The 22,774-nt window shown below is 40.4% G+C and overlaps 1 protein-coding gene across 3 annotated transcripts in view; it reads right to left on the bottom strand.

Annotated features, from left to right (window-relative positions):
- LOC111873203 (calcium/calmodulin-dependent protein kinase type 1) overlaps window positions 1-22,774 on the bottom strand; it is a 310,803-nt gene that overhangs the window by 40,836 nt on the left and 247,193 nt on the right. For all 3 annotated transcript variants that reach the window (XM_023867717.2, XM_023867716.2, XM_023867718.2), the window contains 2 exons: window positions 12,044-12,182; window positions 5,411-5,534 (listed from right to left, as the gene is read on the bottom strand). In XM_023867717.2, coding sequence (XP_023723485.1) covers window positions 5,411-5,534; window positions 12,044-12,182 — 263 coding nt within the window. The remainder of the gene's footprint in view (window positions 1-5,410; window positions 5,535-12,043; window positions 12,183-22,774) is intronic.

Here is a 22,774-nt window from a genome sequence, read left to right as displayed (position 1 = left end):
CAACCACCTTCAGAAGGACATTATTAAAACTACTAATCATAGGTAATAATCAGTTTTTACAGAAACTACTATTACAATGTCATAGATATAAAATATGTATTAATCCTTTAACAATTACTAAGGTTTCCATGAATTTGTTAAAACATTTATAAGTCATTATAATTAGTCTATTCACAAGGTACTGTTTCAAAAATGTTTTGTTAAAATCTAGAGCCAGTTTGGTTCATGTCTTTATACTTCTTCTCTTTAAAGGAAGATGAACGTATTCCATGTCATGATTCCATTGTTTGACGAAGAGGACACTTCAGTGTCTTGTCCAGTTGTTCAGGCCGCGCTTTGTTGTTATATTGTATAGCAACTATAGTGTCGGTGTCCAGTTCTTCAGGCCATTCTGTGTTGTTATACAACACAGTATGGCCTGATTATATCTAAGATGGATTTTCATATTTTAATACATTTTTACAAAGCAAAATGAACTTGTAATGAGATCTCAGTTGGAGCGACTTCAAAGGTGAAAGAGAAAAAGTTGACTACATAATTCCAAAAAATACATTCCAATCAAAGAAAGAAAAACAATATTTCTTAAAGTCAAGCTTTTTAAATTTGTAGTTATAATGTAGACTCCCATTTTCTCTCTGTGGATTATCTAATTTATGGCTTCTCTGTGCACCTCTTTGGCAGATTCAAAGCCCTACAGAACACACATTAATTTCAATCCATTCATCCATTCATCTGTATGCAGAACCACTGAAAGACATGTCATGAAATCTGATATTTGAGAATTAACTTAAAACTGTTCAGCCACTTCAATTTTTGTTTCCATCACACAATTTTAACAACCACTTTACATGAAGACTTACATGTATTTGAGTGCATAACTCAAGCAGGACTCACTAAGTACTTACTGGAGTGAAAAATGTTTCAAAGAAAATTTGTAGAATTTGAGCATCTCACAGTGGTGGTTATGAAGAGTTGTATCTTCTGCGATATAATGCTGTGTAGTCTGTTGAAAATCAATCGATATTTCCAACCAATTTTTCACCTCCATCTTCAACTTAGAATAAGCCAAGCAAGAAACCAGCATGAAAGCAGGTGGCAAGCAGAGCAGCATGTTTCTCCAAAACGATGGTTTACTTTCAATGGGATACAGGTGTTACATCAGAAGAGAAAGAACTCTTCATAATTTGTTGAGAAAAATGAAACATGTCTCATGTTTAATACCAATTTCAAAAAGTCTTATGGTTTCTGAAAAAATCACATGGACTGGATGCCTTGTTTACATTTCTGAATTTGTGCATTTAACAGTCACCATGATCACTCAGTCACCCTCAAAGATTACCACTGTATTATCTGTGTTTCTATTTATTTATACATCTTTTCCTGTTTATTAGCAGAGATAACTGGGAATACAGTGTATCAGAAATGAAATGAAAAACTGTTATACATAAACACACAAAGGATGAATACGCAGTAGCACATGTTCTGATTCCTGATGCTACACAGTCTTGATACTGATAGCATCGTTGAGGAACTACCTGAAAAGAATTCTGGCTCTTCAATCCAGGCCAGTCAGTATTCATGAAGAAATAAGATGGCCTCTGATTATGTGGAACAATCAGAGCCCATATCACTATGTGACTATCCATATAATGAAACAGATCAGACTTTAATTACTCATTTCTCTTTATGGTAGTTGCTGGAAACCCAAGAAAATAAAACAGTTCAACTTAAGAAGTGGGCCTGAAATTTACATACTGCCACAATAACAAATGAGGGAGAGCATCATCCAATGACAATAATTATGTAAGAGGATTTATTTAAGATAAACACTATTTTACAAATAACATATTAATATTTAACTGGAGCTTAAATCTGGCTGTATAGCCTTGCAAAGTTATGAGGTTAAAACGCAGTGTACTTCACTTGATCAAATGGGTCACCTTTAACATAACTGAAGTTTTATGGTTGCATGTTTAGGTATTATGTCTTAAACTCCATGCATAAGACAAATACACATAACAATGAACCCAAATGGGTATATATGCTTGTGTGTGGTGAAGGTGGTAAAGTCTAACTTAATATTATGAATTACAGTTGCATAGCTATTCGGCCTAATCATAATTTTTTTTGTGTAGCACAAATAACTTCGATTGAAGAATCTTCGTTTCTCTTTATTGGTCGAAATGATGAATCTATTTATCATTACAATGAGCTATAATATGGTGTGACATGAGTGTGTCAGGTCCTGTGTGCTGCAAGAAATATCAGTCAGCTCAGCAGGAGAGGTACAAAGACAGCCGAATGCATCTATCATAAGTGATTGATTCTTCCTTCGCTTCATCAGCTTACTATCATATAGTACAGTACAGTATAGTATAGTTGTATAGTTTTGAAGGATGGGGTAATTCTCAACTATAAATTGGAAGATATCACGTAGAAACTGGTTATGTTCGATCTTATGGCAGTGTTCCAGGATTTTCTGGTGGTACTGAGGAAATGATATAAAATCCCAGCCAGGATAATGGGTCTTCTGGTCGAGAAGCGATGGCCAGTGATCTCGAATGCAAAGTGAGTGTTAAGCACTACCTTTAAGAGATACGAATAATACTGAAACATACTGTGAAAGTAAGATCCGTGGTGAGAAGCTGTCAGTGATAAAGATTGTGACAGAAATATGACTTGTTATTAGCGCTATAGCATAGTATCTCTTAGTCTTGAACTCTTATTAGCAAATGAATGAATAGCAAAGTTGTACACTTAATGTGTAAATTACTAGACACTTGCACTGTCCTTCTGTAAGTGATTCAGACATCTAATTTCTTGTGAACTGAATCTGCCTGAATTATCTGCTCTTTCAGCCTGATTGTAACAAAGGAACATACAGTATAAGGCTTATTAAGGGCCCGAACATTATTCCATTCGAGGCTTGTTTCTATTTAACACAGGCAGTAAACAATAATTAGGCCATGGCATAGCTCAAGCGGTTAGTCGCTGGCTTCCCACCACGGTGGCCCGGATTCGATTCTGGGTCTGGTCAAGTGGGATTTGTGATGGACAAAGTGGCGCTGGGGCAGGTTTTCTCCGAGTACTTCGGTTTCCCCTGCCAATCTTCATTCCACCAATTGCTCCACAATCACCCTCACCTATCATCTGGGGCTGGTACAATAGGCCAGAAATGGCTGCAGTACAAGGGACTTAGTCCCACTCCACTAGCAATAAAAAAAATCTCCTTGCAGTAGAACCAAAATTTCAACACCAATGATCACAAAGCCTAGTACCAAATGTGATCCTACGTCAGTTCCATCCAAATTCCATCTGCAAAAACTGCTACCCTAAGACCTATCATATTCATAATACTACCCTTCTATCTCATCTTCAGTCTTCCAAGACTCCTATACAGATTACTGTATATATGTATTCCTTAGCTTCCCCTTTCTAGCTACATGCCCAGCCCACCGAATGTTGCTAGATATTACTATCCTAACAATATTAAGTCACACTTATTCATACTTGTTCAATATACGATGGGGTACCCAAAAGAAACCGAACTAATTTTTTTGTGGGCAGAGCTTTTGTAGTACCGCGTTTTGCCGCTATGAGCGCATAGAGCTAACATTCCTGAGTCGATAAGCCGACTACCGTTGCTTCAGAAGGTAAGGACTAGTTTCGGCAGAGTTTATAGTGACAACTGTTTTGTGTCATCGTCGTTTTTGCAATGGCCCGAACACATGAAAATGTTGTAAAAATTCGTGAAATCATCAAGGAAGATCGACGACGGACCATTGAAGAAATTGTGGAGCTGTCGGGAGTGACTTGGAGCTCAGTTCAGCGAATTTTGACAGAAGATTTGGGAATGAAAAGGGTGGCTGCGAAATTCGTGCCACGACTGCTGACTGCTGAACAAAAACAAGGTCGCGTGGAAGCATGCTGTGCTTTGAAAGAAGAGTCCCGAAATGAAAAAAAATTTTTTTCAGCGTTTTGCTGATGTTGCTGAGGTGAAGGAAAAAAAGACGGAGGCACTGTCAAGCATCTCAAAAGATGAATTTAGACAATGTTTTGAAAAATGGAATAAAAGACTAGACAAGTGTATTAGTGTAAGTGGAGAGTACTTTGAAGGGGATTGAAGGTTTGTGCTTAAAATTTGAATAAATAAGTTAAAAAAAAATAAGTTCGGTTTCTTTTGGGTACCCCCTCGTGCTACACCAACCACCAAGTTTACATGAATGCTGATACCACAGTCAAGTGGTGATACTGGTAATCTTGCTCTCCCACATCTATATCCTTCACAGACAGTGAGTCAATTATCATTTAGCAGTGGACCGGAATACAGAAATAAAATATAATTAAACAAACAACTGTTTTAAAACCTTTTTCTTTCCTATAGCTTAACACGTCAGAATTTGATACAACCAAATGGATACTGCTGGACCTAATGTAATAAAAAGCAGTAGTAATTTTTAACAAGAGCCAACATTAAATGGTCAGTTAGTGCCTAGATAGATGAATTGAAATGGTGCAAAAAAAGATCAAATTGTAGAATTCTTTTGGAGAAACTGAAGGATAAGTATCACAAACTCTGTCAATCCAAAAAGCACTAGAATTATATTTTTAGTACATAAAATATGCCATGTAAAGTAAGTAAAAGTCAAGGTATCCCTGTAAGAGGCCGTGAAGACCCATAGGGTTGTGAGATGTTGAGGGTCCCACATTATCTAGACAATCAGCTCAAAGATGGCGGTAAGGCTGTCAGCCTTATGTGCCAGCTGCTCTTCACTCTTCAGGAAAATTGTTTAATTAATTGCTGGTACTCATTTCTGTTAGAGACTGAGTCGACCCCAGGGCCATAGTGCGGCCAGAAGGATTAGGTCAATTGAAAAAACTCCAATGACCTCATCGGGACTTGAAGCCGCGACCATCCGGGTTGTAGCATAGTGCCATGTACACGTACATATGTATTTTTCATACATTATTATACAACTTACTACTGATATTATTTTAGTTTATTTTAATAGCTAGGACTGACTGTAGTTCTACAGCTAACAAACTCGGCAAGAACACTATGGACTGCTCTCTTTAAAAATCTGCATGCAAACAGAAGCAGCCTCTTCAATGTATAAGTAAATTGAAATAATGTGTGATGATGTGTGTGTTTGTCAAGATTCATGATATAATGTAATACATACAATAAATGTTTAAGATGCATTTTACACACTAAAAATAAAATTAAACAGAATGTTGCAACATAAATGTTTAACCAAGAAACAGAAGATTAAAAGATGTCTTAAAGAGGGCATACTAATACTAGAACTTCAATCCTGTGATGAATGTGAAGAGCTTCTCTGTGCAATGACCCACATGTGAATCTATGACCCTACTTGTAGAGATGCACCAGGGCGAGAAAGATTCTCACCCACATAGCCTGGTGTTCCACATGCCGTTGCCATTACACCAGAATCTTCCATTTTAGAGAGTCCAAAATCACTGATCATGATCTTACTGTCTTCGTCTGGACTATAGTAGAGGAGGTTTTCCGGCTGAAACAAGACAGAACGAATTAGGAAGGCCTACCAGTGGTAACATGTGGCTTCTTGGAAGACCAGGCTCCAGACGCACAGTCAAGGATACTTAAGAGACATTGAAGAGAGTACTTTCGTATGGCGTGTATATAAGTGAGAAAGGTAAATTCTGATGGGTATAATGGGCAATATTTCTTTGGCAGCAAACTAGAACTGTGTATGATGGGTAAGAGGTTAGGTTTTTATAACTGTTATAAGGATAAATTAGTAGGACTGCTTACTATGGATGGGCTGTTTTACGCCAATTAATGTGGCATTTCCCAGTCCATGTGTGACATGATTCCAAGTGTGCCATGACATTTTGAATTCAAATATACTTCTGCGCCTTCAACAACACTTCAAAAGTGTGGTATGTAATATCAATAAGATACTGTTCTTCTCGTTTCATCATCTCACTGACTTATAATGCTGCTTTTCTGTCAACATTCAAGTGGGTGCTATGCTGTGAACAATGTGCCAAAATTAATCATTCTTGGGAGAAACGCCATTTTGTTTGTTTTNAAGTGGAGGAATTGTTTTGAAAGAGACTGTGGACCTGTCGTCTTGACAGATTACTGATGATGATGATGATGATGATGTCCTACTGTTGTAAGCAAAGGTTTCTTAAAAGTTACAAGATAATCACTGTTGGCTCACTCCATACCCCCCATGCCTAGTCATGCTAGTATTTTATTTTGTCCTATTGTATTTACTAGCTGTACAAAGTACAAAAGAGGGGAATAATTTAGGAATTTTACTTTCCAGGGCAAGATTTAATCTGAGATGAAGACATTCTGAGAGTGCTGTATGAACTGACCAATGATGAAAGGAAGAGATGCGTGGTACACTGAAGTTGATAAAGAGTTCAGAAAAGATTAAACTGTCAACCTCAGTGATCATGATTCTGAATATGAGCAAGAATACTGAGAAAAGTTGGCGCAGTTCTGCAAAAGATGGCAGTTACTGCTTCGTTAAAAGAGATATAAACTACATGGAACAAATATAATTTTTCTGCATTCAGGAAAACTAAAATAAGAATATCATCAAAATTTTGCCTGGGCCAACAGCATTTGCATGAGGAATTAGAGATGACATATCCACTTGTCATAAATATTTGTTATTGTGAGATTATCTTGTTTTTGGCAGTTATTTTCACTTTGTTATGATCTTGACGTAAATTTGTTTTGTTCAATTCTATTGCACCTTGTGACACTGCACTGCCTTCTACTTCATTTTGCATTAACAAATATGCATCTAATCTCACTGTTTCACCATACATGAATGCTGCACATCGCTTCCAAGCCCATTAACAGACTCAACTCAACTGCGTGACTCACAGCCTCAACTACCGAAATCCACATATTTTTATTCAGATATTATCATTCTGAACCGTTATGGGTGAAGCTGAGAAACTTCTAGAATGGGGCGCTTACATATAATATATATTGTGGCATGTCTGATGAAAGCTAGAATAGTTTAATCAGCAGAGACGGCTGTTGCGACGCAAAAGCTCTATAAACACACTTCCATGGCTACCATGTCACGTGAAGACGGCCGCCCTTACACGCAACAGAGGAACCATCAAGTCCGCGTCTGCAGTGGCATCAAGCAACAACAGGGGAGCTGCTGGTAACGGTGTTCACACACGGTCCGGCGCTAGGCGGACAGTGCCGCTACAATGGAACACGTAACACCACGTCACACAAATGAACACACGAACGGTGCTTTCTGTTGGGTCCGCTCCGAGGCTATATCACTCGACCGCGTGAAGCCTGGGGGTATAACTTGGACACTCTGATCCTGGGGGATATAAATACTGAGGTCTGACCCTCTAGGTTGGGAGAGTGTCGAATACGAGACAGTAAAATAAGGTCATGAGTCCCGTCGGACTGGTGCCCAAGAATTGCTGCGCTGGCGAGGACTAGCAGCAATTGTAAACGACAGATCCATCCCCTCATCAGAGAGGGCGACCTACATCAACAAATCAGCAATTGTCTGATAGTAATAAAAATCTGGTATTGGGCTCCAGATGAGTGCTTGACACCAAGACAGACTAGCCGACTGACCGTCTGTCGTAATATAACTCTGACTTTGCTATAGTTACTTGTAGTTACGATCTGTAAGTGTTCAATAAATCCAATTATCAATCCAATCCCTGTCTATAGTCACTTATCACGTGACATATTACACGTTTCAGGGTTTTCTTCTTTGGCTAAGTGTACGCCTAATAAATTTATATTGATACCTTTCGCGGAATGAAAGAATCAAACTATGACTGGCACTACTTTATCGATTTCATGTTACATGTATCCGCACTTACGGTAACAGAGATGGCCGCGCAATAGCTCAAGCGGTTAGTCGCTGGTTTCCCCCCGTGGCGGCCCGGGTTCGATCCCGCGTCTGGTCAAGTGGGATTTGTGGTGGACAAAGTGGCGCTGGGGCGGGTTTTGTCAGAGTACTTCGGTTCCCTGCCAATCTTCATCCCACCAATTGCTCCACAATCACCCTCACCTATCATCTGGGGCTGGTACAATAGGCCAGAAGTGGCCGCAGTACAAGGGACTTAGTCTCACCCCACTAGCAATGAAAAAATAATACGGCAACAGAGGTGGTTTCAGACAATTAGATAATTCTTCATTAACAAGTAGATCAAGAACAACTGCTACAATAACTTTAGTTTTTTTCCAAGCACAGACAACTTTCCACCAAACATACGTGAAATCAATTTTGATGAGCAGTCACTAAAGCTGAAGTAGTGGCATGCGAACCTACCGCGGCTACATACTTACGCTAATTTTCGAGCACAAAACTCTTATCGAAACGTGAATTAAATTTAGTACTTGAAGATGGTGCTTGTACACTTTCTTTGTGCTTCTTTGTCCGAAAATGGTCACTAATATCACTTGTCCTCTGTGAGAAATGCCTTACCTGTCCAATGGAGTGTATTTATATCCGATATTTATCAGTTTATCAGCCATAGTTCAATGACCAGTGAATATGACCAGTCCAGCTCTGAAAATAAGGGCCTCTTAGATCGACCCTCCTCCCAAAACAAAATGTCATTTTCTCGAAAACAGCTATAATGGTTTTCAATAAAATTCTGTAATTTGTGGAGACTGTCTCTCCAAACAAAACCGCATAATGACATATTCATCAACAGTATGCACACTAGGGGCCCAAATGCCAAATGTCGATTTTGCCAAAAAAATTACTTTACCGGCAGGACGGATTTCATTGCTATAAGGTGTTCAGTGTCAAACAATGGTCTATGTACAACCATCAATTTCGTTTCCAAGGTAACCAGTCATGGTCAATCGTATGTGATAAAGCACGTGCAATGTCTTCATACTGGTATTCAGGATAGCCTGAATTACGACCTCATGCTGTGCCAGTTACATCCAGTCCACATTTTCAGATCCTATTTCTCTGAATTTAATTTTCATATGACTAGGTTTCCAAGTAGCCTCTTTCACTGAGGTTTTTCGAGTTCATATTTACATGCATTTCTCCTTCCGCACGCCTGCTGCATGACCCGCCCAACTCATCCTTACTGATTTAACCACACTAATAATATCGGGCGAAAGTACAAACTACAAGCTCCACTTTTTTATTCTTAGGGTGGGATGAGACCGAGTCCCTTGGTACTTAGGTCATAAATGGCTCATTGTATCAGTTCCAGATAATAAACGAGATAAACTGAGGATTGGATGGAATTAATACTGGCAAGGGAAACAGTCATACTCGAATAAAACCTACCCCACTGCTCCTCGGCACACCACAAACCCCACCTAAACTGACCATAGACTGAAGCCGCGACGCCGCGACGCCGCGGTGAGAAGCCGGCTGAGTTATGGCACGGTCGTAGCATGAAAGTTACGGGAGAAGAAAAAGTAGATTTTCATCGCTTTTGAAACATAATTAGAATGAAAGACTGGCAAGTGCTTAACTCGCATATGCCACTCTTAACTGTGACAGCTTGGAGTGCTATTTCAATTTAGATCCAGTTATATCTTAATTTTGTTGCACTAGCTGAGTACTCAGCATTTATTTTCCGTCTTCCTAATGCAGCTTGCTTAAATGTTTCAATGGCAGGTCAGTTATTGCCACAACACATATTTATTCATTTGTTTCCTTTCTTCCTCGACAGGGAGTTTACAGAATGAAACAACAGAAAATGTACCTGAGGAAGGTCTTGTAAAGCCGAAACATATCATATGAATAACGAAGGAGTGAATGAAATATGACAGTGTGGTAATAACAGCACACTTATTGAAAGATGTAGTAAAGTTGCATTTGTAAGACTGAAAGTAAATACTAAGCAATAAATCCTAACTTACTATGACTCCTGTGCAGTTCATACATGCCATTTTCGGATACACGATCCATAATGGGGAGATAATCGACATTATACGAAGGAATCAATAATGCTCAATAAACATTTCCCTACTCTGAACAGGAATAACAAAGTAATACGAGATGGACCTGACCTATTTGCTTTAGAGTAAACACTGATTACCGTGGATCTATACATCCACTCCCACACACGCCATCATGGCGTAGTGCTTAATTAGTTCAGCACAGGGATAACTTAACCTTTTACCGATTACTCGGCGCACAAACCATGTTCTCTTTAAAAGACTCTCTCTTCCTCTATATGCACATTATCTTGAACCTGTGTACCCAGATGTGGTAACATTTCGGGGTAATATTCTTCAGTGATTCGTTTTCTCCGTCGGTAAATTGTCAAGAGATTACAATTCCAGGTTGACTGGGTACCAGATATTCCACTATTCGAAGTGGTCTTTCGGGAGAACCAGAAATGATGTAGGTGGTATGAACGTAAGGGCAAAGAAAAGAGTAAAATTCCAAGAAAACGCATTCTCGCAAACAACTGCTTCAAATAACTTTCTCATTGCAACTGAAGGTCGCGGCGAGTGGGGATTTACACTGAGAAAAGTTAAAACATAGAAATGATGCGTGGCAGTGTTGCCAGCGTCTTCCGGGAAGATGTCTTGTAGCCTGACAGTAAGGTTGCGGATCTTACATTCTGACTGAATATCATAAGGCATGTACAGTTTTCGGAAAATTGATTCAAACCCAAGGATTATTGCTGATATGTCTATGGAGTTCCACATTACAGATGGCAAAGTTGCTTTCAATTCCAGTTTACTTTCACCGTAACATGTTTATATTCACACTGACGATTACATCCATTATGCATATCGACAGACGACCGCATCTGTTACACAAGCAATATGCCACGTCTTCGGACGAGAGAAATGCACATATCTTTTGCGAAGACCTCTCGATAACTTGGAGGCCAACTTTCCTTCCTCCCCCCTCGCCGTTTAACCGAACTTCCAGCCAAGTCCTGTATGACCGTGCCACAACTCAGATGATGGGTCCCCGGCCTCCCGGCGCGGAGGTCTGGGTTCGATCCCAGGTCAGGTCATGTGGGATTTTTGGTGGACAAAGTGGCACTGGCGTAGATTTTACCCGAGTACTTCGGTTTCCCTTGTGAATTCTCATTCCATCCTCATCTATGGTCCGGGGTTGGTACAATACGTCAATTAGCGGCCAAACACCAAAATGGTCTATCTTACCCCACCACAAGAAATAAAATGTACATTAGTATCCACTGCCTTGTATACGGCTGCATACGGAACTTCGAGCGATGTCCTATACATAATAAGTACATGACTGTACAGTATCTTCCAAAATTATTTCACGCTGTGAGATATGCAGAGGTTAGGCTGGCTGTATGTCTACACAGTATTATTATAATACGACCGTAAACATAACAAATTCCTAACAAATAAACAAATATTATTGTATTAACAATCGTTTATTTTGTATTATGTATGTGGTATAATAATGCTATACAGTAATTCACAGAAGAATGCAAACAACAGAGATAGTGTCATTTAATGACTCTGTGGTCTCAACTTTCGTCACTACGTCTTTCAACTACAAGTTTATACAGCGCCAAGTAGCATGGTCATTTAGCATGGTCGGCAGCCTGGCCAAAAACACGAATAATACGAACAAGGTATTCGCTTAAAATTCGCTTAGTGGGGGGTGGAGTCCAACTGGGTCCACTCGGCACGGGGGCCACTGACTGGCCTATTGTAGCCTCTCCCGGGTGATTATGATGATGGAGAATTTGGTGAAATGAAGATTGGCAGGGGAAACCGAAGTACTCGGAGGAAACCCGCCCCAGCGCCACTTTGTCCACCACAAATCCCACTTGACCAGACCCGGGATCGAACCCGGGAAGGCAGCGACTAACCGCTTGAGCTATGGCGCGGCCCTTAAATACGAACAAGGTACTTCATGAATATAAATCAGATGCTTAACTGCTTGATCCATATGATATGACACGAATTTCTTGATACTTCAATATTTTATCACACTAGAAAGCTACATAAAGACTTCACACTTCAAAACAAGTCAGTCAGATTAATAAGAACCACATCACAGAGGCCTACCTTGAGATCTCTGTGAACAACTCCTTGTTCATGCATGTAGTCCACGGCTTCCAGTACCTGCCGGATAAGATCCGATGCGTCCTTTTCCGTATATGAGCCTTTCTCGACGATCCGGTCAAAGAGTTCGCCACCGGTGACCCTGCGACAAGTACATATCATTAGGTAAATCAGTCTCTGTTGAGTTGGCAATACTTACAGTGCTACTGGTGCCTGCAGCTTGTGCCGCTATGCAATCGCTGTCGGCATCATAGAGGAGGTTTATACACTTCATTTAATCCAATTCAGCAGACGGCAGAATAGCTCAGCATGTCGTACTGCTACAGCAGCTGTCGTCATGGTAACCAAGTTTACGCCAATATAGAAATAATAAAGCGCTATTTTAAGCCTCTCCCGCCAAGCTAACTAAGCCACTTTGTGATTAATAGTCTAGTATAGCAGATTATCTTGCATGCTGCATCAATTGTTAAGGTTAGAACGGCGTCGAATGCCACAGAATGATGAATGTGGGAGGAAGTTTTTTTTTTAAAGATGATCTCTTCCACGTATAGGACGCAATAGCACCCACAGCCATAACAGAAGTTCACTCTCCTCATTCTCTTCGGCTATTTTCCTTCTCAAGAAGGAAGCCCTAGTTTCTTCCTACGATTTTCCCAGTTCAGCATAGGCATAATAATAGCGACCCCATAAACACAGTGGTAAAAACTTACAACTAAGTAAATACGTGAACAACAGAATAATGATGGTATTACAAGTCTCTAAGTCCGCTTACATCAGCCACGAAGTTCTCAGAGTTAGTATGGAGAAGAAAAGTATGCTAAAAGACTTGGTTGTTCTGGTGAGGTGTCCATCAGTTCAGTAGAAAAAGGAATTCAGTTACCTTTTCCTCGGGTTGCGAATGAAGAAAGCGGCCGACAAATTCGTGAATATACTGAATAAGAAGTGACAGAAAGCCGAAAATGTGTGGGCTTCTAGTTTGTAGACTGGGCCTAGGGCTAACAAATGTTCCCCGTAGTATTTTCTGCACTATGATACCCATGTTTGAATCTCTTGATAATGGTCCACTTGCAAGACCGAGAAGCAGATGGGAAGGTATAATTGAGACAGCTTTAAGATATAAATGGTGTGGGTATGGGAGGCGAATAGTAGATAGGTATCAACGTTCGGAAAAACCTGCTGCCTCCGTCATAAAACATTCTCACATCCAAAAATACCGTAAGCTTGACACCGCCTGAGACCCTCAAATCCCACATACAGCAATATCTAATGTCTTGCTACAGGTCTACAGGGGGCACGTAGTAGCATAGGTGGTTGAGGCATTATGCTACAAGCCGGAAGGTCACGGGATCGAATTCCGATTAGGTCACTAGAATTTTCAATTGAACTAATCCTTCCAGCCGCAATATGGACCTGGGGTCGACTCAGTCTCTAACAGAAATGAGTACCAAGAATCTTCCTGGGGCTAAAGGTCTGACGGCGCATAAGGCTGACCTGACCGCCATCTGTGAGACTGTCTAGATGATGTGGGAGCCGCGACGTCTCACACCCTTATGGGCCTTCACGGCCTGTTACAGGGACAACTTTACTTTTTTCCAGGCCTACAGAGAAATCACTGAAAGTTAGAAGTTAGTAATAATTTAGCACACTTTATGCTAGTATAAATTTCCGCTACTATCAGATGATCAGAGATATTTCCGCCACAATGTCTGTAAATATTTGACACACACATACGAAAAACAAAAGATATATAACATAAAGTTCATAGGTATGTTTATGATCTCTTACGACAAATCTTTTATGTGCCTAGCATATAATTCTGTATTAACTTTCTCTGCCAAACAATAATGTAAATACTAACTAATTTAACTGCCATGAAATGATTCCTATAATACACGTATTTCTATTTTTTTTTCCTTGGCACTACAGCCCCAGTGGGCCTAGGCCTACCTCCATGAACTCTGTTCACTTCGGTTTTTCTCGATCTTACACATATGGTAGGACTCCTTGGGCGAGTGATCAGCTCGTCGCAAGGCCTCTACCTGTAGACAAACAGAAAAACGCACACAAACATCCATGCCCTGAGTGGGATTCGAACGCACGATCCCGGCTTCCGAGCGAGCGAAGACAGTGCACGCCTTAGACTGCTCGGCTACCGTGACCGGCAATATTTCTATTACAGCCTCCAAATTCCTTAATATAAAGCGTGTTATCACATGTCACCATTTACACCTATTATGTTCAGCTTGGAGAAATGTATTTTAAGGATGTTCTTTATGAGATCCATTGTCATAGTTTGAAACTGACTGGATGTCTGACTAACTAAACAACCAATTAACTAACTAATCAACTAACTACTAACTCCTTATTAAGTCAACGGCTGCTCAACCACTCAAAATATTCCCAGAATTTTCTGGCAAGTGAAGGTTCATTACAGTTTTCACAACAGCTAGCCACTGGTTCCTATCCTCAGCCAGATGAATGCAATCCACACCCCATTTTGTTTACCTAAGATCCATTTTGATATTATTCTCCCACCTACTTCAAGGTCTTTATACTGGTCTCTTTACTTCAAGTGTTTTATCAAAATTCTGCACGCATTCCTTTTCTTGCCCATGCGTGCTACATGCCCTTCCCACCTCATTCTCATTGACTTCATCCTTGTAAAATACCCGTCGAGAAGTTCATGCTAAGAGACTAGTAATCATAATATTATTCTCACTAATTTAATATTGTTAAGATTTTTTTCTGGTGGTACGATATGATATTTCGTACTTGTATTATTTTATAAAACACAAAGCAAAAAAAAAAACTCTTGCTTTAAATGAAGTGACGGAAGCTAAAATATGAACAAATATTGTTATTCTAAATTTTAACAGATCTCAGAATAGGGTATTAAGGAAAAAAATCTCTACACAAGAAAGATGATGTAACAGGAGAACAAAGAAAATGTTACAATGAGGAGTTCCACCGACGCTTCGGGAAACTTTCTTGGAATGATTAACTGAAGGACAATGAGATAGGTGGGTCATGCAAACATGTATGAGAGAAATGATAAATCCGTACAAAAATTTCGAAGGAAACCCTGAAGCGAGGCCTAGACGTAGAGGGGAGGATAATATTAAAACTGATCTTAAGAGGTGCGAAATTATGATCTGCATTCATCTGGCTCAAGACAGAGTGCAGTAGGATCTCTTGAGCACACGGTACTGTAGCTCCTGGTCCCATAAGGGGGCGGAGAATTTCTATAATAAGTGGGAATTATTAGCTTCCTAAGAATGACTCTGTTGAAATAGGCTAAGAAATTTTACAGTCAACAGGTTGCTGAAAGTTTTCGTAATCGATATGACCTTTTCGATATTTTAAAGTCATTTTATTTTGATATTTAAAAGCCAATTGTCACGCTGAATTCTGGTAACTTCCTTCATGTTCTCCTAATTCTTAGCAAACTACAAAAGAACATGTCTTCACCTTTGACTACATCATAAATCATTATGAGAAACAAATATGTAGTCATACGTTTCCTGCAGGCTTCTTATTGGGATTTCTGGTGTCTTGTTCATATTCTGGAGCACTACACCTTTTACTAACCAGTTTAACCACATTCAGCATTTATCATGAAATGCAAAGAAGCCTAACCATTACGCATTACTATTCCAACTATTCATGTGTCCAGAACTCTGCGAACTATTCTCCTCAGGCAATCAAAATTTGTTCCGTCTTGCTACTATATATAGGCTCATGGTGTCATAATGGCCACGATTTTTTTTAGTACAGTTTCAACCAAGTGCTGAACTCTTATGGTATGAACATCACACTACTTGCAAGAACCCACGTACGCTAAATTATTTAAAGGTAATTATTAATCAGACATTAAAACCAGGCATATAAAATTTTGTTGAAAAATAGATCATGAGCATACCTACACATTTTTTTGTATTAAGGTAAGGCAAAGTTACCCCTGTAACACGGCGTGAAGGCCCATAGGATTATGAGACATCGAGGCTCCCACATTTTCTACACAATCGGCTCACAGATGGCGGTAAGGTTGTCAGCCTTACGCGCCAGCCACCCTTTACCCCAGGAAGATTCCTGGTACTCATTTCTATTACAGACTGAGTAGATCCCAGGGTCATAGTGCGGCTGAATGGATTGGGTCAATTGAAAAAAATCCAATGATCTCGTCGGGAATCGAAACAGCGATCTTCCGGCTTGTAGCATAGTGCCTCACCGAACTACGCTACTGCGTGCCCTTTATTTTTGTACTGATAATTTCAAAATTAGAAGCATTATGAGAGTACTTCACAAATTTAACTCAATCGGATCTCGAATAATGTAAATTATGCTCAGAAATGCATGCATAATTCACGAGCTTATCCATTCGTAACTGTTTCCAGCCTCACGATACACACTGCAGCATCTGACGTCAAGCAGGCGTCGTAAGCTTTCTAGAACTTCCTCTTATTCTTCTGTTGCTTTTGTTATGTTCACCACCCAACCCTTATTTCTGTTTGTGACATGGCACGAAGCACGTATCACTATGCACAATTCCCAATTATTATGGGAAAAAGATGCTTTTGGATCCATACAAACTACTTTGCTGCAGCGACCTGGAATTTTATCCATAAAACTGGAAAAAATAAATTATCTATCTATTTCAAGTAACAGCCGGTCACGGTAGCCAAGCGGTGTAAGGCATGCACTGTCTCCGGTCGCTCCGAAGCCGGGATCGTGGGTTAGAATCCCACTCAGTGCATGGATGTTTAGTGTTTGTGTGTATGTTCTTCTGTGTTTGTATACAGGTGGAGGCCTTGCGACGAGCTGATCACCCGCCCAAGGAGTCATACCAAATGTCTAAGATCTAGTAAACCGAAGTGAAACGGAGTTTCATGAAGGTAGGCAAAGGCCCAAATTGGGCTTGTAGCGCCAAAGGAAAAGAAAAGAAAACTTTCAAGTACGAATTCACTATTTTGAATCATTTTCCATATCTACTCTTACACAGAAAGTACAAGAGAGGCTAGCCTAATTACAAGCTTGTATTATTGATTATGTGATACTGCGTGAAGCTGTTAACCGAAAAATGAGAGAAGGAAAGAATATTATGTTAAACAAGAAATTCCTATGCACAATACAAGCACCAGAGATAGATAGCGGTATGGAAACCTGCACACAAGCACTTACTTGTGGTGCTGTAAAATCTACCTCAATTCCTGTTCACAACACGTGAGACTCGACCGTCTTGGTTTGAACGTAACTTGGTACCTAAGTTCACGATTCACGGGTGTGCTGGCACCCTCTCCAACCTCAGAAATGCATGCAAAGGAATAATGGATGAATTAACCCAAACCGACATGTTTTTCAGTGGATTTTCCTTGTCTGGAGTAGAAAATTCATTTTAGTAATTACAGATTTTAAATGGGTGCGACAACTTAAGCCTAAAACTGCCTCTGTGGTCTAGTGGTCAGAGTACCTGGCTGCAGATCCAGAGGTCCAAGTTCGATTCCCGGCGCAACCAGATTTTTTTCTGAGAAGTAATGGATCTGGAACGGGGTCCACTCAGCCTCGTGATGATAATTGAAGAGCTATTTCAAGGAAACAGAGGATCCGGTCTAGAAAACCGAAATTAACGGCCGTGGGGATTCGTTGCGCTAACCACGCGACACCCTATATCCACAAAAATTGGCACTAAACTTCGCCGACAAGCGGCGGTTGCTCGGTCGGTGTAGTTCGCTTGCGGACTAAAGCCACGGAGTTTGTTTTTTGTTTGTGACAACTTAGGCCTATCTCTCACTGTGAAATAACTTAGATTCACGGTGTCTTAGAACAGAGTGCTAAAGGGATTAAGTGGCTCTAATAGAGTGAAAGTAGTTGGAGAAAATTAAATAACTGGGAACTTCGTAATTTATACTCTTTTCCAAATAATGTTAGAGAAATCGAGTCAAGAATGGTATGAAAGTTTGCACATGAAGCACTCTCGGGAGACAGGAGGTCCCGAAGACAGACTAAGCAGCATGTTATCAGTTAGTTCTAAACTTTGGTTTGGATTTGCCTAATGACAAGTTTCCGCGCCCCTTCTGTTTGTCAATCATCTAGAGCTCGTTCGAATTCTAGTTTGTAGCTCAGTAGATGATTACAACTCAAACTTCACGCTAAATGTGTTCAATTGCAATGTCCATTACTGTACATGAAAGGTGGTGTCCATGGTAACAGTATGGGCCATAAATTACGCCACGCGTTCAACGTTCGAAAGGAATCATCAAAAGAAAAAAGTACGTGGACCTTTAAATATTAAAGGTGAATGTGATGCGGCTTCAGTTTATTAATTTCAGTCCTGTATCAGTTAAAACTGTAAAGGTTCTCAGGCTGGCGTCGTATTCGTAAACAGTCGAAACTGAAGTAGTTCGGAAGCACTCGCCCGTGTTGTGATACGTTTTAGGAATGGGTAGATTGGGCAGAGACATAGATATAAACATGGCCCTTCCGAGTTACAAAGACAGTATTAATGACACACTAAGCAAACAAAAAAAAAACTCCGTGGTTTGAGTCCGCAAGCGAAATATACCGAACGAGTGACCGCCGCTTGTCGTCGAAGTTATTGCCAACTTTAGCGGATAGTGGGTGTCGCGTGGTCAGCACAACGAATCCCCACGGCCGTTAATCTCGGTTTTCTAGACCGGAGCCGATACTTTTCCATTCAAGTAGCTCCTCAATTATAATCACGAGGCTGAGTGGACCCCGTTCCAGACCCACTACTTCTCAGAAAATCTGAATGAAACACTAAGAGCAAAATAAACTCACGGAATGCATATAATTTATATTGGAATAATTTTATTTTTTTTATAAAAACAAAGTATTATAATATACAAAATTATAACCGCACCCGTTGTTTTGTGAAAATAATCCCCTCATTGGGGAAAGGGGGGATACAAACCTGAAGCAGCTGAGAGAAAATAATGAGCGTATTTTTGGTTTTAGAGAGGTTACCTCACAAGTGGTTGGAGAAGTACATATTCAGGGGCTTCGTGGTTTGCTACGTTTATGTGACTTTGTCACACATCGATGGGGAAATTAAATAAGCTTACGCACAGTAATTTCGTTTCCCAACTGGTCCTACGACAAAACTTTCCAAACAGATCTTTTGGAAAGTTTAGACGTAAAACCAACTGGGAAACAAAGTTCCAGTCTCTATGATAATATTAAACTGGATCTTGCGGGAAATATGAACTTCACTGAAATGGCTTTAGATCATGGACCAACATTCAGCTTTGTTGCTGACAATGACACTCGAACACATTTATGTGTAACTATCGACTGTTAGTAAGAGGGCTGTAAAAGATAATTAGGTTTCTCAAGTACATTCTTATACCGGTAATCTAAATAAAACCCACGAAGAAGTACAGAACAAAAAATGCATTCTTCCATCCTACTCTCGCCAGGAAATGAACAGTACAACGCCCATTCCGGGCAGTCCATTCGATTTTCAAGAAATAATCTACTTCTGGGGTTTACCAAATTTTGTGATAACGCGATCCCCTACAATAATATACAAATTTAAGCGACTTCTTCCATGTTTACCTGTCACCGTAAAGTGCAGTTCTGCAAGTGTTGCTGGTCCCTATCAGGCTGTACGCTGACATCAGAAACTTAATAGCTTTACTCGTCATGAAAACCGTGCTTCTGTGTAGTTTCTTATCAGATCCCCATCAGTCTGTACGTTGATATCAAGAACCTAAATAGCTTCATAACCACTCTACACCTATAGTAAACTATACACCGTTCCTGTAGGGTCAAGAAAAGGTCAGTTTTGCGCAGTGTTCCACGTCCCTACCAGGATATACGGTGACAGTACGAACATCAAAAGCTTCAGAAGCTCTCTACACCCAAACTACTACTACTACTACTACTACTATACTACTATTGTTGCTACTTCTGTTGCTGCTACTACAACTACTACTGCTGCTGCTACTGCTAACTACCATTATTATTATTATTATTATTATTATTATTATTATTATGGAAGGTCCTGTAGTCATGAACACATTTATGAAATGTTTCGCCGGCTGCAGGTTCATTTTCGGAAAACATCTACATTAAATCTTAATAACTTGCTGATTTTCCAAAACTTTCTGACAGGAAAAAATTGTTCTGCCATTGTATGTAATTTGTAGAGGACTGTACACAATGCAATCAGCAGATAACTGATGTATATTGAAGTTGAGGTTGCCACAATGAAAGGTCGACTGCCAATCGAAAGCCTGGAGCTGATTTTCGTGCTAATGCGTACTTACCACAGATAACTTACATTCTGAAGTCTTCATAACATACACGTATGAGTGAAGACTTCATTAACGTTCGTTCATATTTCGACAAAAATAGTATCATCATAACCTCATGAAGCCAGTCTGCCTTTAACTCAGGCTGAAGGACGAATTTCGAAAGAAGGGAGAGAAAGAAAGAGATAACGGTAAGAACGAAAGAAAGGAAGAAAAGAAAGAAAGTTAAAGCACTGGAAGATCGTATTTGAACATGCATATGGTGTTATGCCGGTCACGGTAGCCGAGCGGTCTAAGGCAAGCACTGTCTTCGCTCGCTCGGAAGCCGGGATCGTGGGTTCGAATGCCACTCAGGGCATGGATGTTTGTGTGCGTTTTTCTGTGTTTGTGTATAGGTAGAGGCCTTGCAACGAGCTGATCACCCGCCCAAGGAGTCCTACCGTACGTCTAAGATCTAGAAAAACCGAAGTGAACGGAGAAGTTCATGGAGGTAGGCCTAGGCCCACTGGGGCTGTAGTACCATGGGGGAAAAAAAAATTGTTATACATCATTAAGCTCGGCGTTATAAAGTGTTCCCCATTAATGATCACAAAGTTCTAATAACAAATATAACACACACGCGTCGTGAAGCATGTCAGAATACCCATGATCACACATTACAGAGTGTATCAGGCTCTTTTTTTAATTGTTAGTGGGGCAGAACTAAGTCCCTTGTACTGCGGCCACTTCTGGCCTATTGTTCCAGCCCCAGATGATAGGTGAGGGTGATTGTGGAGCAATTGGTGGGATGAAGATTGCCAGGGGAAACCGAAATATTATGAGAAAACCTGCCCCAGCGACACTTCGTCCACCACAAATCCCACTTGACCAGACCCGGGATCGAACCCGGGCCGCTGCGGTGGGAAGCCAGCGACTAACGCTTGAGCTATGGCGCGGCCTTGTGTATCAGGCTTACTACTGCTACTAAATATGTTTACACGTCGTCACATATACAGTTACAGTGATACGTCTACATTAGATAGCATATTTTACTGAACTCCATGACGCTATAAAGCTGCCCTCAACCCAAAAGTTTGTACTACAACCTTGGTACGTATTTCTGACGCTAAGGCATTCAAAGCACATGCCTGTAACCGAATCAGGGCATGCGCAGGCTGTCTTTTCATACCTGCCTTGTGTTGCGCCTGAGAAGAAACATGGCACGAAGTAAAGGGGCACGAGTTGAAGGTGAATTGTGGGAGAAAGAGAGTGTGAGCTTTTATTCGATTAACCTATTCGCACCCTCCAACCCTTACCAGAGTTAGCGGACTTGATTAGTTTTTTTTTTCCTTGGCACTACAGCCCCAGTGGGCCTAGGCCTACCTACATGAACTCCGTTCACTTCGGTTTTTCTAGATCTTACAGATACGGTAGGACTCCTTGGGCGAGTGATCAGCTCGTCGCAAGGCTCGTCGCTGTAGACAAACACAGAAAAACGCACACAAACATCCATGCCCTGAGTGGGATTCGAATCCACGATCCCGGCTTCCGAGCGAGCGAAGACAGTGCATGCCTTAGACCGCTCGGCCTTGAATAGTACAAAGCCAAAAACGAGGCTCATCAACAACGTTCGGAATGACTACTTTACTTTAGAATCCTACAATGAAATAGCTTAAATCAAAATGAAATATATTCGCGGAAAATTATAATGGTTTTCTTAAGAATGCCGCATTGAATCAGTGAAGAGCTCCACTACACTTAGAATTACTGTCACAATGATTAGTACAATTGCTGAATATGCCTATTCTTTAACACTTCTATTAGAGAAATTAACTTTCACCGAAGTAGTACGCAGACAACAAACACACAAGCAAATAAACAAACCATTAACTTAGTGTTTTCATTCCACGCTTTCAGAGCACTATGAACTGACCACGTGTCTGAAGAGAACATTCTTCCGGAGTTTAGTAGAGTTATTGATTATTATTTCCGCCTCTTCATATTTTCAAAGTTACTATTCCGTACTTTTTCCGTATGTGCTCTTCGCGGCCAGTTTTAACAATGATTACGGAGGCACCGTAATATTCCACGTACATCTTCGTTTAAAAACGAACTATATTGCTACCGTTTGGAGATAACGAACTGACAATTCACAATACACCCGGCAGTACAGACTGCAGGGTTCTCAGTGGAAACAACGTTCTCTAGCCCTTCAATGACAGTAATGTTCAAAAGATTCTCTAATTCACCAGTCTTCCACCACACTCGGCGATACGGCGGATTAAAGTCGTGCAAAGGCCACGAACTGTGGAAGCAAAGCAGGGTGCATTTGCTAGCGCCTAACGTTTTTACTTCTAGGCAGAGGAAATCCAAATAATTGCAGTTGCATTGTAAATAATTTTGGTGCCATTCAATACGAACAATTAATCGTAATGATTTATTAGCTTCAAATCATGCAACGTTAACTTCATTTAACGCGAAACAT

This window comes from Cryptotermes secundus, unplaced genomic scaffold, assembly GCF_002891405.2.
Source record: "Cryptotermes secundus unplaced genomic scaffold, Csec_1.0 scaffold540, whole genome shotgun sequence".
NCBI classification, from domain to species: domain Eukaryota; kingdom Metazoa; phylum Arthropoda; class Insecta; order Blattodea; family Kalotermitidae; genus Cryptotermes; species Cryptotermes secundus.
This window is presented reverse-complemented; position numbering and strand designations above follow the sequence as displayed.